The following is a 21,484-nucleotide window of genomic DNA, read 5'->3' on the forward strand; positions in this document are numbered from 1 at the left end:
AAGAAAATCATAGAAGATGGATATTAACAGGCTTACAACCGTCTTGGTTGCAGGTACCACACTTTGTGCTCAACATCTGCAGTGTGGTCATTTGGTATTTATGTAGGGACCCACTGAGCGTCAGTAGGTTAACAGCATAAAAGGGAATTTACCTAATGAATATAGATTGCACAGTTGCAGACGAACTCCAGACTCCATGCAGAGGATGTGTTTTTCCTTTCAGAGCCCAGAATCACAATGAATCGCCTTGAAGCAGAAATATATGTCAATCAATTGAGAAAACGATTACAAGTTTTTTAATAAGAGACCAGGGTCTACAAAGAACTCCTGTCAGCTACTAGTAGAAATTTTAAACACTGATAAAAAGTTCAATTCATTTGTCTTAATAATACTGAATAGATAATGTTAGTACAGTGTGACTGACCAGCACCTTCAGATGCTTGCAAGAACACACATCCGCCTATCAACAAACATGGAGTCTATTAAATATTGACTGACACATATTTAGCAGTTGTTGTCCTTTGATATCAAATAACGTCTGGTCAATTGTGCTAATGTCTGCTTAAAGATTTAAGGCAAAATAGACATTACTTAATCTTCCAATCAAAATAGCAAATGATGAATTGCAGCATTTTATTATCACTATTCTGATATAAATGAAAACTGTTATAGATGAAGGTTACAAATAAATATTTCCGAAGTTCCAATGTACCACTTTTCCACTACTAATTTAAAGAAAGCATGATATACCAGAAACGTGTCATTGGATGTGGGTCAAACATACACATAAAACAGTGATGGAAAACAATAGGGTCCCTATTTCCTTTGGGAGATTCCCTTATGAAGCTGAAATAGCTGCAGATATGCACACCTGCTTGCAATATCCTCAGATGAGTACTGTTGTATACAGGTGCTTATAGCGCTAACTAACTACAAACACTTACATGTGAGTGCACATTTATGGGTTAAATCAACATAGAAGCATACTAGTTGAAGCTTCATTTTTACACAGAACACAAAATAAATATAGATAAATACCATCAAGATGAGTGAAAATACAGTTGGAAATGTAGGAACATAAATACCATGATTGTAGAAGTCCTATTCTGCACGCAAAGTAATCATGAAATAGATTTTTATTTGATATTTCACATTTTGTAAAGTGTGATATTTTACAGTAACTTGACAGGGGTATTTACTGTATACATCAGTTTGTTGTGACAGATACCCAATTACTGCTCTTTGAAGAATGGCACATTGCCATATCCGAAACAATCATGTAATCTCGTCAAGTGTCATTGACTACCACTGTATGTTGACTTTCTCGCCTTTTTTTGTTTTATAGTTTTAACAATAGTTTTATTCTTTAGCATACATACACAAAGTGTTCCTTTTTCATATACTTCCTTGTGTGAAAAGAAATTTCTTTTATTCACTGCATTTATAGATTTTTTAATAATGCCAAGAAAGTAACTGACATTTAAGGTTACTGCTGTGCATTCTTTCAGATTCACTGTGAGTGTGCTTTTGGCAGCTGCATTCTGAGAAAAATACCACCAAAAATGACCCACCATTCTCAAGTTTGCATGGTGTTTCTTCTGGGGGTGCTATATGTTGGTATGCCTGTGAGAGTTCATACTCTATTTCACTTAAAATGATTTAGAATTGTGCAGGTTATTGTGTCACATTTTGCTGGTGTCTCCAGATATATATGTTTTGTCTAATGATTTTTTAATGATTTTTAAAAATGATTTTACCCGATTAAAATTACCAATCGATTGGCTGAACTGGAATATTTTGCAGGATTATAACTTTATTTTGTTCCTTTAGGGTGTTAGGCTTGTGGTTCTAGTGTCCATCTGGTTGTAAAGTTAAATGTTTCGGAAATTGTTCTTGGATCTTCCAGACCAGCCTAATCTGGTGTGTGTTTGACCAACTACCATCCTCTGAGCACATTACGTCCAGAAATGAGGAAATCCTGTTTCCAGTTACAAATTTCAGAATCTGCATCTTTCTGTTTGTTTTTTCAAACTTTCTTTCTGTGCAGGCAGTACGAGAACGGAACACCTTTCGATACCTATGACCTAAGCACATTTATATAAGCATGTTTTCATATAATTATCAATGTTTTTTTTTGTTGATTCTTTTGTGATAAGATTTACTTGTGGGTCCAGTTTACTGTTTGAAAACCAAAAAGACTTGGTACAGATTTCACTTTCCGAGATCTCATCTCTCACCTTTCTCTTTCATTTCATTACCACAGCTGATGGATTCTGTATGAATGAGCGTTAGTCACTAGTGGTGCACTTCATTTAGCAATACATCTGTAGCTTCTGCAGTTGAGTTTTCCTTTGTAGTGTTCTGTCTCGTTGATGGTTGTATCACACAATTTGCTTAGTTACAATTTTAGTATAACTGCTTAACTATGAATGTGATGCCATGAAAAGCTTAAATAGCTTTGATGATCAAAGTCGCTCAAATGTTTTTTCACACAGTTAAATTTTTGTAAAAAAATTACATTTTAATAATGCTCGTCTCACTAATGATCAAAGATGCGTGAAACAACCTCCTGCTTTTGGGGTGCACAGTCTTGGAATGCACTGCATGTTTAGGTTAATTGGTCACTGATGACAATTACCTTGATTGTTTTCATACGCTTAACCTTATTCCAAACTTGAAGGAGAAGTCCAAGATGTCATGCTAAGTTATGGCTTGAATTGTATTCAATACTGTTAATGAAACTGCCAGTATGTATTATTCTGTGCTTAAGTAGACGGCCTTTTCGATTGAAGCTCTTTCCACATTCTGTGCATTTATACGGTCTTACACCACAATGTATCAATATTCGGTGTTCATTAAGATTACCTTTACGATTAAAGCTTTTATGACATTCCGTGCATGTATATGGTTTTTCACCGGTGTGTGTTCTTCTGTGGGTGGTAAGATCTCCCTTTTGAAAGAATCTCTTTTCACATTCAGTGCATGCATATGGCCTCACACCTGTATGTGTTCTGTTATGCCTATTAAGCTCTCCTTTTTGGCTGAAGTTTTTATTGCACTCAATGCAGGCATACGGTCTCAGGCTTTGTTTTGGGTTTGAAAGATTGGTACAGAACTTGGCATTCCTAACAACACCTTGACTTTTTTCACTGCATTTGGCAGATGTCACTAATTGTACAATTTCTGGATGTACATTTAAATGTGATGCATTACTGAAAGCCGTTTCACAGTGAATAGTGTCCGGTCTTTCAAATTCCCAATTATTTTCAGACTGAAGTTCTCTCAAACATCTGTCTGTTGTATCAGAATTATGGCACATATCCATGTTGACTTGTATTGGAGGTGTTTTGCAAGATGAAGTGGTTTCCATACATTCAGTATAATCTCCACCTTTGCTACAGAAGTCCAGTTCTCCATCATCTGTCAAATTGAAACAAGAAGTTAATAGTTAGCTTTCCAAATGTAGAAACATAACAGGCTACTACATTCCATTTAAAATCTTTCATTTGCATAGAAAACAGATCAAATAAAAGTTAATAGTGTATACTGATATAAAATAAATAATATATTAGAAGCGTAACACAGAAACTAACAATCAATTACTCCTTTTGCCACAAGTTGCCATTGTATATAAGAAACATACATTGCAAGTCATAAATCAATATGCTCTTCAGTATACAACCTCATTTGTTCTGTAACTTAAAATGTTCGTGCTGTCAGATGGAAGAAAAGCCCAACCACAGTGAGCAGGTTGAAGCTGTTACATAACAACATGCCTGTTCAAACAGGAGCCTCACATAGTACAGCCAACCACTCCACCAATTCCCTTGCAATTCCTGCTCCACTTGATCTAGAACATTCTCTGCTTGCCCTCATGACCCATTCACCTACCATTCTCAATATTCCACTCATACTCCTGTTGAAAGATGGAATCACACATTCTTGGCACCATTTTATACCGTTTTATACTATTTCACTGGATATTACCCTTAATCGTTTGATTCACTGTAACGTGGGGAAGTGAGTCACATCAACACTTCCCAGTACTGGACTCTCCAAGTCTGCTGTCTTGCTAGGGCCATGTGTTTTTCACCATTGCTGACACTTTCAACAATTCAGATTAGACTTTTTCCTAGTCAATTACTCCAATCGATTCCTTTTCCTGGTATGCCAATTCTCGATGATTGTAAGGAAGTGCAAGAATCGTTCCCCAAAAGATAAGCCAACAGCTGAGAACTCTAGCACACGTGACATATACTGTTATTAACCCATTGTCTTGCTAGAAAATTATAAAAATACAAATTATCACATACTGGCAGCAAAGATTTATTCCTGTAAAGTTTTGTATAGCGCGAACATGACCCTAAAGGGTATCAGATCGCTCTACATATGGTTTAAGTCGACAAAGAAACAGCTAGGGGAGAGAAATCAGGGAAACAGTGGGACAAAAGACAGCAGGTGCAGGATGAAATTGAGGAGGACAAAGGAAGCAGGTTGGGAGAGACCGACATATAGGGCAATAAATAACAACAAGAACAAACAAGACAGAATGCAGTAACTTAGCAGCAAGAGGAGCACAGCATCTAGTTCAACGCACTGTTCATTAGAAGTTTTTTGACTTCCCTTTTGAAGGCAAGTGTAGAGGGAATCAGTCTTGTTTCCGCTGGGAGGGAGTTCCAGATCCTCGGGGCGATGTCAGAGAATGAACAATTGTATGTTTTGTTTCAAATCTTTTTATTTTCTGTCAAAAACACACCCCACAGGAGTGTTAGATACACAGCGGTAAGCCTACAACCCTATCAAGGGCCGGCCGCATGAACAAGCAGTGTGTTAACTTTGCTAGGAATCTCTGCAGAAAGTTAGATTGTACACAGCGTTGCGCCTACAACCCACGAGGGGCCGACCGCGTTCCGTGGTGCAGAATGTAATAGCAGCTGGTCCTGTGGGGAGGCAAGACCCTTAAGGCCCACCTTCGTAACAAACAGGCAACTAGCCCAGACTCAACAATCAACCCAAAAGGGCCCAAGAGCCCAAAGAGTGGTAGAGACAGAAGAGGAAAGGAGAGACAAAAAGAAGTGAGCAAAAAGAGAGAAGGAGAGACAGAAAGGACAGAGAAGGAGCGGCGTGCGCAGGGGAGGGGGAAGAGGGGTGATAGGTCCGGCCCAGTGCCGACGGCGAATGGGTCGCAGCGCAGGGGGGCCGCTATGGAAGCAATCTGCTCGGGTCAAGGGGATAACAGCATCCTCAAAAAGGGACAGCGTCCTGAGTTTGGTGGGTACATGGCGCGCATGCTCAACAGCACAGAGATATTTAATTAAAGATTGCTAAACAGCCTTAAAGCGGGTGTCGCACGCCTGCAGCCGAGCTGTAAAAAGCTCCATTGTGACAACATGCCATAAACACACAAACCAGGCTGCGATTGGAGGGGCTTCGTTTTTTTTTCAATACAGGGCTATAAGCTGTTTAGCCGCTCCCAACATTTGGAGCGCCAAGGTCCAATCGCTCCTGGTGAGGGCCTTCAGGCCAGTAGGTTTAATACCTAGTAGGATTGTGCTCGTGACCTCAGGCAAAGGGAACCCCAGCACCCTCCTGATGTAGCTAAGGACCTCCTTCCAGAATAAAGTTAGCGACAGGCATGCCCACCAAATATGAATGAGATCCCCGATGCAGATCGGCACCTCCAGCACAAGGGGGAGGATGTAGGAAGCATCTTGTGGAGAGGTTGGGGCGTGTAGTACCACTGAGTCATGAGTTTGTAAGCGTTTTCCCGCTGCGGGATGACACAGAACACTTTGGGGATATCCTGCCATATCCTACACCACTGCGCAGGGGTAATGTCTGTGTCTGATACTGCTTGCCATTTGCACTGATAGGTGTGGGATGGCGGCGTTTATGGATGTTGCAAAATAAGCCCCTTAGATTCAACAGGATGCCGGACCAGCCGTTCAAAGGGGGTGATGGCACGCGTGGCGGCCTGATAGATTTCCTCTCCAGACACCCAGTGCCTCAGCTGGGCATATTGAATCCTCGCCGCCAAAGGTACACAGAACTCTTCTCTACATTGCGCGAAGGATTTAAGCTTACCCTCCTCAAACAGGTCAGCAATCACCCTGCCGTTTCCCTGCGTCCCCTTGGCGAAGGCACGCGAGTGATGTGCCGGTGGGAAGGACGGATTCTCTTCTATAGGGGTATGCTGTGAAGGAAATGTCGTAAGGCCTCTGCGTGCAGCTACTTTATCCCATACGTCTAGCACCGTCCTTGTGGGTACCACGATATAGGCTCTCTTGGAGCGTGCCGCCCGATGTCGCCAGGCAAGGTCCCAGATGGTTCACCCCGTCACTACCAGATCCATGTGCAGCCATCCCTTCTCACTCTCCGTCACCCCCACTCCACCACAAAGCGGAGGTGCGAAGCACAGTAATAGTCTACAAGGTTGAGGCATGCCAGTCCCTCCCTATCTCTCGATGTCATCAGAAGCTTCTGCGAGAACCGAGGTCGTTTCCCGCCCCAAATAAAGTTTGAGAGGTCGCGCTGGAGGCCTTGTATACAACGTAGCGGAATGGGCGTGGGGAGGCACTGAAACGGATATAAATTTTTAGGGTGGATCGACATCTTCATGGCATTGAGTCTGTCCAGCCACGACAGCACTAGGGGTCTTCACTTCCATAAGTCTTCCAGGACTGACCGCCGACATTCCCGCCAATTCACTTGTGTCCATGTGTCTAGAGAGGGAGTTACCTGGAGGCCAAGATAGCGGATGCCCTGGGAGGCCCACTGGTATGGCACTAGCTTCTCCAGCAGGGGGATCTCTTCCTTCGGGATGGTAAGGTTAAGGGCCCAGGACTCCCTATGATTAATCTTGAGGCCCGAGGCCAGCTCAAAGAGGTTTAGTGCTGTATGGAGTGCCGGGAAGGACTCCCTGGGGCGCGTTAGGGTAAGGATGAGATCGTCTGCTAACAGCACCACCTTATTTTCACGGCCACCCATGGAGATACCATGTATGTCGGTCGCCTGACGGATCATCTCTGCCAGTGGTTCCACCTCAAGGGCAAATAGTAAGGGTGAGAGGGGGCAACCCTGTCTGGTACCCCTATGAATCATGAACGGCGCAGAGAGCTGTCAGTTGATCTGAATCCTAGCCTGCGGGGCAAGATATGGTGCCATGATCCGAGTGATCATGTTCTGACCCAACCCAATCTTACATAGGACCGCCCGCAGGAAAGTCCAGTCCACCCGGTCGAACGCTTTCTCCGCATCTAGCGACAGAAGGCAAGCCGGAATTCCCCAGTGGTACGCTTTCCCTACTAGGTGCGCAATTTTGCGCACGTTATCCGCTCCCTGCCGGTGGCGAATAAAACCAACCTGATCCGGGTCTACGATACCCGGCATATGGGGATCCAGACGCTTCGCCAAGAGTTTGGTATAGATTTTAAAGTCAGTGTTTAATAGGGCGGTATGATGCACACTGCGCGGGATCCTTCCCTGGTTTCAGGATCAATGCTATCTCCGCCATGCCCATATTGCGGGACGGCCCCTCCGTGTCAGTGAATGAGTTATACAGCTGTAGAAGATGGGACCAAATCTGTGACTGAAACATGGGATAGAAACACAGAGGTAGACCATCTGGCCCTGAAGTCTTCTCGAGGGGAAGATCCCTCATGGCTGCTGCTACCTCTTCTTGGGTAACGGGCCTTCCAGGGTCTTCGCATAGTGTGGATGTAGCGGCGTCCCCATGTAGTTGTTCAGGACTTCCGCCACCACGTCCGGAGATGGTGGCACGTTCTTCTACAGTGCAGAATAGTAAGCCCGGAACGCCTCACTCTTGTTTTTCTCCGAGGTGACTCGCGTCCCGTCTGGTAGCTGGATATTGGCTATATGTGCCCTGACAGCACGCGCCCTCAGCCTCCCTGCCAGCAGCCTGCCCACCTTGTCTCCTCCCTCAAAATATCTCTACCTCAGAGCCAGCAAGGATTTTTCCACCTTGTTAGTGCGTAAAAGCCGAAGCTGCCCTCTGAGATTGGCGAGTTGCCACCTGGATGCCAGCGAGGTGCCACTCTGATCTCGTCGTTCCTCTAGCTTTATGTCCTTTGCCAGGCTATCTTCCAAAGCCTGAGCCACGCGCGTCCGTGCGATCGAGAGAGTGGTAATGTGGCCCCGGATCGTTGCCTTGAAGGCATCCCATACCACGCAAAAAGGTGTCTCTGACAGGTCGTTACTAGAAAAATAGGAGTCAATGGGCGTTCTAATACAATCTACATTAGCTGCATCCCGGAGAATACCCGGCGGCAGTCGCCACTTCGCCTCCCACGCAGGGCAAGCGTTCGGGTCCTGTAGGAGCAGCTCGGCATGCGCATGATCCAACAGCGAGATATCCAACATGGAGGCACCCAACACGTCACGCAGCAGAGCATGGGAAATTAATAAATAATCTATATGGGAGTACGAGCGGTGGGCGTGAGAGTAGAATGAATAGTCCCTCAACTCCGGGGAGTGATAGCGCCACGCATAGAACAGCCCCAGGTCTGCCACTTGAGTACGCAGTGCGGAGGACATGGTCCCAGCTCCGCTAAACGAAGCATCGCTGCGATCTGCTTCTGGGTCCCAAACTAAGTTAAAGCCCCGTCCCCAAAATCAGCGAGGGATCTCCTTGCGGGACATGCTCTTTCAGAAGTGATCTAAGGTACCGATCCTGCATCTGGTTGGGTGCGTACACATTACATAGAGTAAAGATGCGCCGCCCAATCCCCACACTCACTCTAAGAAAGCGTCCATCCCCGCTCCTGAAGGGTTTGGCCTCCCCCCGCCTGATGACAGCCCTGCACAATATTGCTACGCCTGCTGTCTTGGTGTCTGCCGTAGCCCAAAATTGGAGAGGATATCTAGGGTGCGCCATGCGCCCAGTATCTGCCTGAACGAGGTGGGTTTCCTGTAAAAATATGATGTCAGGGTTCTGCTGCAGAAGGTAACGCCATGTTTTCCGCCGCTTATTGGGGGACTTCAGGCCCACAATAAGCGGCGTTAAGTGTTAAAACCTTTAAAGGACTAGGCAAGTTAGCTGTCATACTCGAATCCGAACAGGTGTCATCCGCGCTCCCCCATCCCAGCAACGCAGCAGCATATATCCGCAGGGAAGGTCAGCCACCTCACCCAACACAAAGCGCCGCCGCCGCGTAGCCCCCAACCCAACGCACACAGAGAAGGGGAGAGAGAGAGAGAGAGAGAAAGAGAGAAAGGAAGCAGTGAGAGGTAGAGAGAAGAAAGGTACAGGGGAGAAGGGCAGTAACCCAACAGTGGCCAACCGGGCCAAGTCCATCTGTTCCCGTCACCGAGCATCCTACACCCTAGGGTTCAGATAAGCCCAGGGATGCCACTCTCTCAGGAATCAGCGGGGGTAAGGGCGTAGTTGGCCTTACACTCATCATGCAGGGGAGCCCCAGTCCCCCACCCTAAAAGGAGGGAGCCAGGGTGTAGATCTGTGTGGGACAGTGATCGGCAATCTGAAAAGGAAGGACACATGTCCGAGGGAATATGCCTCACAGTTCCGCGCAGGCCTGCACTCAGTCTGTCATGGGGTCGAGGAATGCGGGTTAAGGTCTTCCTTATCCCCCTCGAGTGATCGTATGTGGGAGATAATATCCTGTTTGGCCTGGGAGGCAGACTGCTCATCTACTCGTGGCGAACGGCGAGGGCGGGACACAGTAGTCCAGGATGGTCTGGCAGGCACGCATTCCTGACGCCGGGAGCGAGAAGGGCTGGCCTGCGGGGATGTCGGAATACCAAGCAGTTGGGCCGCCTCCGTGTAGGTTCGCACCACTGGGCGTTTAGACTCCCATTGGAAGATGAGGGCTTAGCGCGGGCCGCTTTAAGGATAGCCTCCTTTTCAGTGAAGAAATGGGCTCTAGTTAGGATATTTGGGAGGAGGCCCGGCCTCCCCGCCGGCCCGGAGACCCCATGGGCTCGATCCAAAGCCAGCGGGGAGGCAATCCTCGTCCCCCCATACTTCATGGAGTAATCGTGCCACGTATGTCATGATGTCGTTCCCCTCTGCACCAAGAGGCACACTTAGGTTGTTCCGGCAACTCCGGTTTTCCAAATCTTCCTGCTTTACTTGAAGCTCGATGTGTTGCTCCTCCAGCGTTGCGAGACGTTGCCACAACTGCTCCTGATCCTCTGTGCGAGCATCCACTGTTTTCTCCAGCCCATCCACTTGGTCCCCCAAGTCAGTCACCTCCTTTCGAAGCTCTCGCACACGAGTGCACCTCCGTGCGCAAAGCGCCGATATCCGATTTGAGGTCAGACAAGAAGGACGTCATGAAGGCGTGAGTCACTGGTGCCGAGCCTCCGTTAGCCTGCGATGTCCCCACATTGGGAGCCAATGCTCCCGCCCTGTCCCACATGGCTACCACGGTGTTGTCTCTGGAGGCGGCAGCTGGATCCACTTTGCCCCCCCTTGGAACGCGTCAACATCAGGCTTATCGTCCCCCAGGCCGCGTGATCCGTGCGCGCTTGCTTCGATGTAGGTGCCTCGACAAAGACGGGGGAGCTTCCTATCCGTGCCGCTCTCCTGTGGCCCCCAACCACGCTTTGTCTAATGTGGGTTCCTATAGCCCCGCAGCGCAGTGATTTCAGGCCAAACAGCGTGGAGGAAGCCTCAGGTCTCCGTAACGTTAGGGCGGGCCACCCAGCGCCTCGTTGCCTTCCGGCTTGATGTTTGCTGTCTCCTTATCCCCCCACCAGTAAAGCCACTGAGCGTAGAGGCCCCGGGTAGAGTATAGTGGCCCCAGCCGCAGCAGCACACAATGCCAAAAGTCCCAGGGCCGCCGGGTGAAGCAGTATCAAAATGGCAGGGGAGCACTCCTGTTGACGTGCCGCCCTCTCGCGGCCCACAACCCCAAGCCGTGCTGTACCTGATATGGGCCTCACGAGCCCCGCTGCGTAGTGGATTCAGATATTCCCAACGGTCACGCACTGGGTAGTCTCTCCGGTTGGGCCGTACCAGGCCACTGCTCCACCGTGCCGCTACTGCTTCGCTCTCTGCCGCCTCACTGCAGTCTCAGCCGGCGCAATTCTCAGGGCACCGCTCAGCAACACGCCTCAGTCGCCACTCATCACTGTGGATCAATGCAAGCCCCTACAATCCAGGGTCCCGATGTTAATATGGGGGCCCCCCCAGGCGTGTCTGCAAACAGCCCATAGATCCCACTGCGGGCGGTGGAGGAGTCTCAAAGTGTCTGGGGGCGCCCACGTTCTGCCGCGACTCACAGTCGCAATCCCCAGCCATGCAGCAGGGCAGGCGCTCCTGAAACGCCAACTTGCAGTCTAGTGCCCCCAAAGCTGGACCATGGCAGCGTCTCAAGGGGGCTGGGGGTGTCCGCAGTCCGTCGCGCCTCACACCTGGGGCCCCCCGCTCAGCCGCACTGTACCTGCATTCAGTTCAGGTGACTCCGCAGCTCAGGCTCCGTCCGCCGACCTCCCCCGCCTCTGACCCACTTGTTCTCCAGCCCTCCTAGGCCCCGTGGGATCGCCTGAAGAGGGACTCCGATAGGGGCTCACAAAATGGCGGCCTGCTAGTTCGGACCTCCAAGTCCTGCGATTCTCCTTGCCATAGAGCGCCGCCGGGCAGCTTGCAGCCTTTCAGCTTGAGGCCCTGGTCACCGCCGCCGATGTCCACTGCAAGAGTAAGTGCCGTGGGACCCCAGCCCCGCTGTAATTGCTTAAGACAGTGGCGGATCGCCGGAGCTCCCGGGAGACACGTCCTACACCATCGTCGGTCAAGCCACGCCCCCTCACGATTGTATGTTTTAAGAATATCAAATTTCTTGGGCTTGAGCAGCAGTGTCGGTGCTCCTTTTGGACAGGGAGCCACCAGAGAGCTTCAGCTTGTTTGTCAGGTAGAGTGGGGTGTTGAAATGTAGTGCCCTATGGGTCATACAAGTGATCTTTAGTTGTATCCTTGCTTCAAAGGGAAGCCAATTGAGCGATTTCAGGTCCGGGGTGATGTGCTTGTTCTACTTGGAGCCCGTGATGAGTCTAGTAGCAACATTTACAGATGCTCGGATAGGTGCTAAACTGAGTTTTGGCAAACCGCAAAGAGTTGCACTGCTGTATTCAAGTATGGAGATGACAAGTGCTTGCACCGCCAATTTACAGTCATCATGGGGAAGGAAGGGTTTGAGTGTTCTTAGGCTGCAGCGTTGGAAGTTAGCTCCTTTGGTGGAAGATCTGATGTGGTCTTGCATGTTTAGGTTTTTGTCCCCCTTTCCCCCTAGGTTTTTGTCAAGCACAACTCCCAGTGATTTAGTGGAGTCCATGATGTGAAGTGTGCAGTTGAGTGCTGTGACGTTACAGAGGAATTTCACCACCGTGGATGTTTGACTAGCGGGTGCAATGAGGAGGAATTCCGTCTTGAGGGCTTTTAATTTGAGATGGTTGGGGGTGAGCCAGTTGAGGGTTTTGAGAAGGGTTCCATTAAGAGAGCTGATGTCTTCGGGGGAGAAGATTTTCATGTAGAGTTGGGTGTCGCCCATGTACATGTGATGTTGGAGGCTTTAAGAATTAAAGTCAGTGTTTCAAAAAAAAGGTTAAATAGTGTGGGGTAGAGTGAGGATCCTGGGGGAACACAAAGTGTGCATGGGTTTGGGTTGGAGAGAGACTGGTTGGGTTTGAATCTTTGTGTTCCATTGCTGAGGAAGTAGGAAAACCATTTAAGGACCGTGCCTGAGAGCCCCATCCTGCGTTCCAGGAGGGAGAGTAGATTGTCATGTTTGACAGTGTCAAATACGGAAGAGGGATCGAGCAGAATGAAGAGGCAGGCTTCATTTTGGTCGAGTAAAGTGAGAGCTTTGTCCACAATGTGAGTGATTGCCATTTCTGTGCTGTGTCCAATGCGGAAGCCCGATTAGAATAGGACGAGAAGCTGGAATTGCTCAATGTGTTTGCGTAGTTGTTCATGAACACATTTCTCCAGAAGTTCTGCCATGTTAGGCATGTTAGTGATTGGGCGGTAGTTGTTCAAGTCAACAGGGTCAGCAGAGGGTTTTTTGAGAATGAGGAGAACAAGGTCCGCCTTCAAGCAGTCCGGGATCTCACCTTGCGGAAGTGAGGCGTTGATGATCTTTGACCAGAGTGGCGCTAGTGAGCCAATCATTTCTTTAAAGAAGTTGGGGGGAAGGGGGTCATTGAAGTGATTTGAGGGTTTAAGGGTCAAGAGAGTATTGCGGATGGTAGTGACATTGAGGGGAGGGAAATGACTCCAAGAGGCCTTGTTGTTGAGTGGAAGATCAAGAGTTGAGGTCAGGGGAGTGGAGTCAGAGGCGTCAGGAGAGTGAGAGAGAGTGAGTGCAGCAGACCTTAGGTCTGATTCGATGTTTCCATTTTTTCGAGAAAGAATTTAGCAACCGAATCACAGTTTGGTTGTGGGCGAGACGGATGCTGAGATTGGGAAGAGGTGTTGTTCGATTGAGATTTAATGAGTTCAAAAAGTCGTTTCGGGCAATTTTTGGCTCTGTCAAGTTGTTGTTTGAAGAAGTTGGCTTTCGCCATCCTAATACGTTTGTTGTATGTACTTCTTTTGATTCGTAGAGCTATTAGAAGATCTGTGGAGGGAGAGAATCTCCACTTACGTTCAGCTAGTCTAAGACTGCGTCTGTCAGCATTTAGACTGTCATTGAACCACAGCTTGGAGTCTTTTATGGGAATTCTTTTTAGATGAAGTGGGGCTGTATCATTCTAAACAGATAGCATGGTGATGTTATAGTGTTCAGTGAGATTGTGAACGTCAGACATGTTAGCAGGAGGCGGAAGGTAGAGATTGCATCGCTGTATGAGCCCACTGACGCTTGTGTTATGGGGCGATCTTTTCCACTGTTTTAGTTTCCCTGGTTGAGCAGTTCTGTGGATCCAGCTTTCAAGTATTAGAAAGTTGATAAAATGATGGTCAGCCCAGTCACAGGGGAGAATGGAGTTGAGATGAATGTAGCTGAGGTTGGCGATGATGAGATCCAGTGTGGAGCCTAAGTTGTGAGTGGGGTTGTCGTAGAATTGGGTCAGCGATAGGTCGGTTAGGAAGTTTTTGAGGGATGGAACTGACTGATCGTGCGGGTCATTCCAGTGGAGAATGAAGTCACCAAGGAAGATCTGGGGGGAGTGACGGCCAAGGTTGGAGGAGATGGGTTTCATAACTTCTTCGATGAGTTGGAGGTTATCATCTGGGGGGTGGTAGAAGATGTGAAGGCTGCATAATGGTCTGTGTGTGCTAGAGATATCTATGCATAGGTATTCACAGGAGGAGAGAGTAGCTGAGGGGGACTGTTTTGCTGTGAATGAGTTTCAGAAGATACAGGCTATGTCCCCTCCCACTTTCTTAACCCTGTCGAGTCTGATAATTTTGCGACTAGGAGGGACTAGTAGGTCAAGGCTAGGGCCAGAGGAGTCGTTGAGCCAGGTTTCTGTGAGAATAAGGAGGTCTAGATCTTGGGCAAGTATGAGATCCGCAAGGTCTGTGGCATGTTTCACCGCTTATCTGCAGTTAAGTAACATGCTTTTCAGGGGTGGTTTGTGCAAGGTGTTTGTGAGCGCGGGTTCTGTAGTGGGGATCTGCAGGAGGTTATTGATGTTTGAGGAATTGGCGTTGATACTGGGCGCTCTTTGGGGGTTGGGTGTGATGGTTTGGATGAAAACCGCATTCCCATGTTTAGGGAGTGACGAGTTAGGTGCATTAGGTGACGTGATGGTTAGGATGGGTCCCGCATTCCCATGTTTAGGGAGTGACGAGTTTGTTGAATTAAGTGGGGCTGTTTGTGAGGATTTAGCATGAACTGGGCTGGCAGAGGGAGGAGAGGAGAACTTAAGGAGGATGGAGAGAATATCAGCTTCTGAGTATGGTGAGGTGCATTCCAGGAGGAGGGAGAGAATATCAGGTTCTGAATAAGGATTTATGGATCTGGTAGATCTAGAAGGGGCAGTAGGGTCGGGGTGGTGTTCTAGTAAAGGGCTGGGGGTTTCGGGTGGGTCAATAGTGGGCTCTCATGTGTTGTCAAGGAGGCAGTGAGATGGGGGAACTCAATTGTGGCCATGTTGTGGGGGGGGGGGGTAGATCAAGGGATAGCTCTTCGGTGGCTTAATGAGTTTGAGGATGACAGATTTGAGAGAACGCAGTTCATGGCTTATTTTCTTGAGCTCAGACGCAGGATCAGAGTGTGAGTTATGGGGCATGAGAAGGGGTATAGACGGGTGGGACAAAAGGAGGTGTGATCAAGGCAGGTGAACTGGGGGGGTGTGGAAGGACCACGGATGACAAGTTCCCTATCCGATGTAAGAGTGCGCGATGCGGGTGGGCAATGTAGGGGAGGTTAGAGGAAGGGAGGTTAGATGAGTTCCTGTTGGAGAGTGGGCAAGCACGCTGTACAGTGAGGGAGTTATAAGGGCATGGGCTAGTGGGAGTGGGGGAAGTGCTGGAGTGGTGGTCGGAGCGAGGGCTAACAGATGCACCGTGATTATTGGCCCAAGTCTGGTCAGGTCGTGGCAATGTGGGTGAGTTGGCGATGCTAGGGGTTGGAGGAGCTGTGGTCCTGTGTGTGTTGATCGGGGTAGGGGTGGCAGTCCTCAGGCTGTGGTCCATAAAAGAGGGATCCAGGATCTCATGAGATGGGGTAAGGGTAGGATTGTCCTCAGCCTCCCAAGTTTACCACCAGAATGACTCACTACACTGGGTGAACTTACTGAATGGAGCATTGGGGTGTCAAGAAGATGCAGTAGGACATGGTATACCCAACTCACCATAGGTACTTTAAGGTAAAGATCTCACCCACCTCCACAGGTGAAGCCTCCCCCTCATCTGTCACTAGGGACACTCATTCTTCATCTCCATACTGCAGGTACATAAGCTTCCCCCTTCAATAAATATAAGGTGTCTCTTTTACTGCAGCTGTTTAAGACAAGTACACTTCTTGGCTCATCCCCTGGGACTCTTGACTGCTGTAGCAGCTATCCCCTGGTCTGAGAAGATGCCTGATCCCAAATCTATTGACCGCTACATGCAAAACCAATGCAAGTCCTGCTGTTCACACGTGTCCATGATGCCTGAAATAAGTAGCAGGGGCCCAATTCACGAAAGTTCTTATGGGTAGTTACCAGTGCGGAGTCTCTAAACTTGTTGCAGAGTCTCTGCACCCGGGCGGAATTTACGCACTCAGGCAGTTTCTCTGCACTGCAGTGCTCAGTGCAGAGATTCCGCCCTGATTCTGGAGACTATGCCACGAGTGCAGAGACTCCGTACTCGTAATTTTACTACATTTAAGTACCTTTGTGAATTGGGCCCTAGATGTTCCTGGTTCAAAAGACACCAAGTCACAAGCGAAGGGCTTCAGCTTTTCCACTGCCATCCAAGGAGATTATGATCCCTTGCACTCATAGTTCATTTCTTTTTTTTTTTTTTACATGTTCATTTTCTTTAAGACATTTATTGTAGGACTTTGAGCTCACAAGATTTGTTTTTGTTTTTTCCTCTTTGCATGGAAAACAAGTGATAGAACAACTGGAAGAAAGGTTCTCATTGAAAAAAGAGTGTAACTATGTTTGGTGCTATATCATCTCCATTTAGTGAATATGCCAAGCTATCCTTTTAGATAGGATTGTCTATGCTTGAGGAGATAATGGCATTGACACACTGGCAATCACAGTAAGGTACCCTACTCCCATCAGACCAGATGAAATAGCCACAAATTAAAAAACAGAGACTAATTGGAACATACTGAAAGTAGCCTCCAGGCAAAGAAGAGGATGCACAATGAGCAATGTTTAATCCGCCATGGGCCCTATTCATTGAGGCATTTTCAACATTAAACGTATATTTAAGGCTCTATTTACATCTGCCAGGAATTTATGCCCTGTCGATTTTTCTTCCACAAAAATATATGTAAATCTAATTCAGGAAACCAGAGGTGGGCATTCAAAAGCATGGTTTGCCTTGGAGGTTAAGGGAAGCTCACAATTGTACATTTGTGGGCATTCCTCAACATCTATTCAACCTCTTTCTTCCCACCCTGCAAATGGTAGGAATTTTACTCCAGCTGAGAGCTGGAGTAACACCCCTTCCAGAATAAGAAGGGTAAAAGATAAACCGGAGATGTCCTGGGGAACACGTTTTCCCGTACAGAAAAACCAAATGTGCATTTCCACAAAAGGCTCCATTTTCCCTGTGTGGAATTCTCAAATGTGTAGAATTCTGCACAGGTGTAATAGGACTATTAGGACATGTCACATGGCTTTTCCAACTGCAAATATGGAAACCTGTGCCTGGTGCAGTATTCCAGGCACATTAATGGTCTAGGAGAATTATTGGGTAGACCAGAGAGTACGGCACAACCCCTCCTCCATCTAAGTGTGAGAGGGCCATTGCTTGCACAGTGGTCCTGAAAATAAGACATTTTAGATTCTTTTGGGTGTGGGTGAACAGAGTTAGCTAGCTTACCTGACAGCCGTGTATGAGGGTTCGGAGCTTTAGGAAGGTTGACAGAGTGTCTCACAGGCATTGGCTTGCTTCAACTAATTTCTGTCTCTGACATCAAAACAATTTGTGAATTGTTAAAACATAGTCAGACATCCAGTACAGACAAAATAATGCACCCATGATATCTTTTAACCTTAAATAATGGTTAACATGTCTGAAATCTTAAATACAGATACCAGAATTCGAGGGGAGTTCAAGTATAAAGTCAAAGACCAGTACTAGGTCAGATATGGCATGTTACAGGGTAATGGTGATACTACACTGTACTGTTAAAATGTTTGTAAAAACTGGTACTTATTCAAATTGAGGAATGGAATTCAGACCAGGTTTCAACACCAAAGATCAGTTTCTTCTTGCAGTTTTTAATTGGCATGGACACTATTACTGTCACAGGTCATTTACGTTACAGTGGACTTCTCAACTGCGTGTGGGCAGGTGCATAATATATGATAAGATGGACGCTCAAGTGTGTGCCAGAGAGTCATCTTGCAATTGTCAAACTAATATTCTCTGGAGACTGGGATCAGGTGCAAGTTGGTATGAATAACAAACCCGCCAAAACGACCCCTTTGAAAGCCCGACCTTAAACAGAGGTGTTTACATGTTCCCTCATTTTATTGTTTGTATCTCCTTTACCACAGTATTTACCGGGAGCCCATGCCTGTCCTCTCAAGGTGGGTAACAATCATATTGGGATTCTTATCTATAAACATGATTTGCAATTCACAAACATGTCTTCCAGTGTTCGCTGGATAACCTTAAAAAATGTTCAAAAGTAAAAACATGACTATAAATGTATAGGAGATTGTAGTAATTCAATCCAAACGCAGGTTCTGAGTTACAGCTTTTAATGAAGGAATGACTACTTGACATCCACAAGTAGAAACAGGCAGTTAACCCAGGAGCAGCTCACAGCAGAATGAGCTCAAGACACAGCAGCATTCTAAGTGACATCAAAGGTTCTAGAAATGACATCAAATAGGAATACTACACACCTCCCCCCGAAAAACAAAAACAAAAAAAAAAAAAAAAACAATAAACCCAAAAACAAAAAGAAAGGGAAACATAAAGAAAAAGCAAAACATTAAGAGCAAACGTAATCCTTGAGCTTTACAGGAACATGCTTTACACGAGAACTACAGCGTAAATTAACAGGCTGGACTGAACACGCCTGAGAAACAGAATTCTGAGGAACAACATCAAAAGTATTTTGAGAAGCGGTATCATGAGTATTTTGGGATCCATCATCATGAGTGTCGGACAAGGCAGTCTGAAAAGGAACATTGTTAGGACAAATTCGGGGGAGGGGAACTTGGGAAAAATGCAGATTGTCAAAAGCTTCATGGGAACCATGAAAACCAGAACCAGATGGCTTGGGGACAGACTGAACAAACTTCTCATTTATGACATTCGACTTGCAAACAGAGACACGCCTAAAATTCCAAATCTTACCGCCCTCAACCCTGACAGCTTTGCTGAAAACTTCCGTAACCTTGACAGGGGAAGACCACCTGGAAATGCCTTTGGGGATGATGCCACCAAACTTTACTCTGACTAAGTCACCAACAGAAATTTTGGGCGAGACAAATTTGGGGGAAGAGTTCCTAACCATTTTGTTTTGGTATTTACCAACACGGTCTCTAATTCTACTCATATCCAATTCTAAATATCCAGAGTCCTTTGACTTCAACCACCAAGGAAAAATTTTGGTACCAGGTTTCCTGCAACGCAACATTTCAAAAGGGGACAAGCCAGTAACAGAGTTGGGGGACATCCGATAGGTAAACAGAGTAGCTTGTAGAGCTTTTTTCCATTTTAAACCACTCCGTAGAGCTAATTGGCAAGATTCCTTGATAACTCTGTTAAAGCGTTCTACCTGGCCATTTGATTGGGGAGAATAATTAGAAACTCTTTTGTGGAGGATACCACAAGTTTCAAGAAAAGCAGAGAAAACTTCGCTGACAAACTGCGGTCCATTGTCAGAGACAATTTCTTCAGGTAAACCTTCTCTACAGAATACTTCGTTTAGAAATTCAACAACGACTTCAGAATTAACTTTATCGACAATTTTGAGTTCGGGCCATTTGGAGAAATAATCTACAAGTACTACAGCGAACATGTCCTTACCTGACTGGTAATTAAAAGGACCGATGATATCAATACCTAACTTCCTCCAAGGTCCACAAACAAATTCAATAGGGGAAAATCCAGAAGAAATGGGTTTCACAGATTTGTCGCTTAAGAAACATGGAGAACAATTCCTTACCCACCTATCAACCATAGCGTCTAAACTGGGCCACCAATAATACTCTCGGATTCTTCTTTTAGTGGTGGACATACCCATGTGACCTTCATGGGCCAATCTACAAATAGATTCACGGACGTCAAGGGGTGGGACAATTTTGTCATCTCTGTAGACCATGTCATCTATTACTGACAGTTCGTCTTTTACTTTGAAGAAGGAAGCTAAATCACCACACAACTTCCGCTCTTCAGGCCAACCAGCATACAAAAAGGACTTAACCTTGGTAAGAACCTCATCGTTACGCATGGCATCAGACCAAACGCTTTCAGTGATGGAATTTTCTGAACCCTTACCACAAATTAAATTAACATCAGAGAGGGAGAAAGCAACATCACATTCATCAGAGATAACCGTATTGGGAATTTCTTTGACAGGAAGACGTGACATGCAGTCTGCATGTACATTAAGCCGTCCTGGAACATAGACAACTTCACACTGGTACTCCTGCAGTTTAGCAGCGAGACGGGCCAAACGGGCGGTGAGAGTTCTGCCACCCCCAGCTGACAACATGTTGACAAGGGGTTTGTGGTCGGTCCTCAAAGTGAATTTTGTACCCCAAATAAATTGTCGAAAATGCTGAGTAGCCCACGTGCAAGCAAGGAGTTCCTTTTCTATAGTAGAGTAATTAAACTCAGCATCTCTCAGAGTCCTAGAAGCGTAGGAAACAACATATTCACCAAAACGATCTCTTTGCATCAAAACAGCACCAAGTCCTACATTGCTGGCATCTACGCATACAATGCAATCTTTATGGACAGAGAAGGGTTTGAGGAAAGGGGCATTAACAATTTTGCTTTTCAACGAATCAAAGGAGGTTTGCTGTTCTGTACCCCACACAAACTTGGCTTGTTTCTTTAGCAAAGAGCGTAAGGGATGTACAATGGTAGAATAGTCTTTCACAAATTTTCCATAAAATTCGGTAAGTCCTAAGAAGGATAATAGTTGTTCCTTCGAAAGGGGAGTGGGGGCATCAGTGATACTTTTTACATGATTTAATTTGGGTTTTATCCCATCACTGGAGATCTCATGCCCTAGGTATTCAACTTTAGATTGTCGGAATTTGCATTTGTTGAACTTTAGAGTGAGACCTTTCTTCTGCACATTGGACAGTACGCAATGCAAATTATGATCATGTTCCTCGACATCAACACCAAAGATTAAAATATCGTCTTGGAACGCAATAGCCCCTTTACAATTAAGAAGAACCTCTTTCATCAGGCGTTGAAACACAGAAGCAGCACTTGCGAGACCGAAAGGCATGCGCAAATACTGGAACATGCCTTCCGGAGTGACAAAAGCTGTAAGTTTCTTCGAGTCTTGGTGTAACTCCACCTGATGATAGGCACTAGCTAAATCGATGGTTGAAAAAACGGTAGCGCCAGTGAGAGAGGAAATTAACTCATGGATATTGGGGAGGGGATGCTTGTCTACCCAGATCTCCTTATTCAAGCTGCGGAGATCCACACATAGACGAAGCTCACCGGAACTTTTGAGTGATAAAACAATGGGGGAAACCCAAGGAGATGATTCTATGGGTTCAATAATTTGTTTGGATACAAGATCACTCAAAATGTCTTTTAACTTCTCCCGATAGGCCAGTGGAACATTCCTGACCCTGTGTCTGACAGGAATGGCATTGTCATTAAGCATAATTTTATGCTGAAAGTCAA

At 46.5% G+C, this 21,484-nt stretch overlaps 1 protein-coding gene across 4 annotated transcripts in view; it reads right to left on the minus strand.

The window, feature by feature from the left end:
• Positions 1-264: 264 nt before the first annotated feature.
• LOC147708596 (uncharacterized) overlaps positions 265-21,484 on the minus strand; it is a 174,286-nt gene continuing 153,066 nt past the window's right edge. For 2 of the 4 annotated variants that reach the window (XM_086927274.1, XM_086927273.1), the window contains exon 7: positions 265-3,420. In XM_086927274.1, coding sequence (XP_086783400.1) covers positions 2,696-3,420 — 725 coding nt within the window. In that variant the 3' untranslated portion in view covers positions 265-2,695. The remainder of the gene's footprint in view (positions 3,421-21,484) is intronic. The other 2 variants (XM_086927272.1, XM_086927271.1) reach the window with 1 other exon arrangement.

The sequence above is a fragment of the Lissotriton vulgaris genome, chromosome 6 (genome assembly GCF_964263255.1).
Source record: "Lissotriton vulgaris chromosome 6, aLisVul1.2, whole genome shotgun sequence".
NCBI lineage: Eukaryota > Metazoa > Chordata > Amphibia > Caudata > Salamandridae > Lissotriton > Lissotriton vulgaris.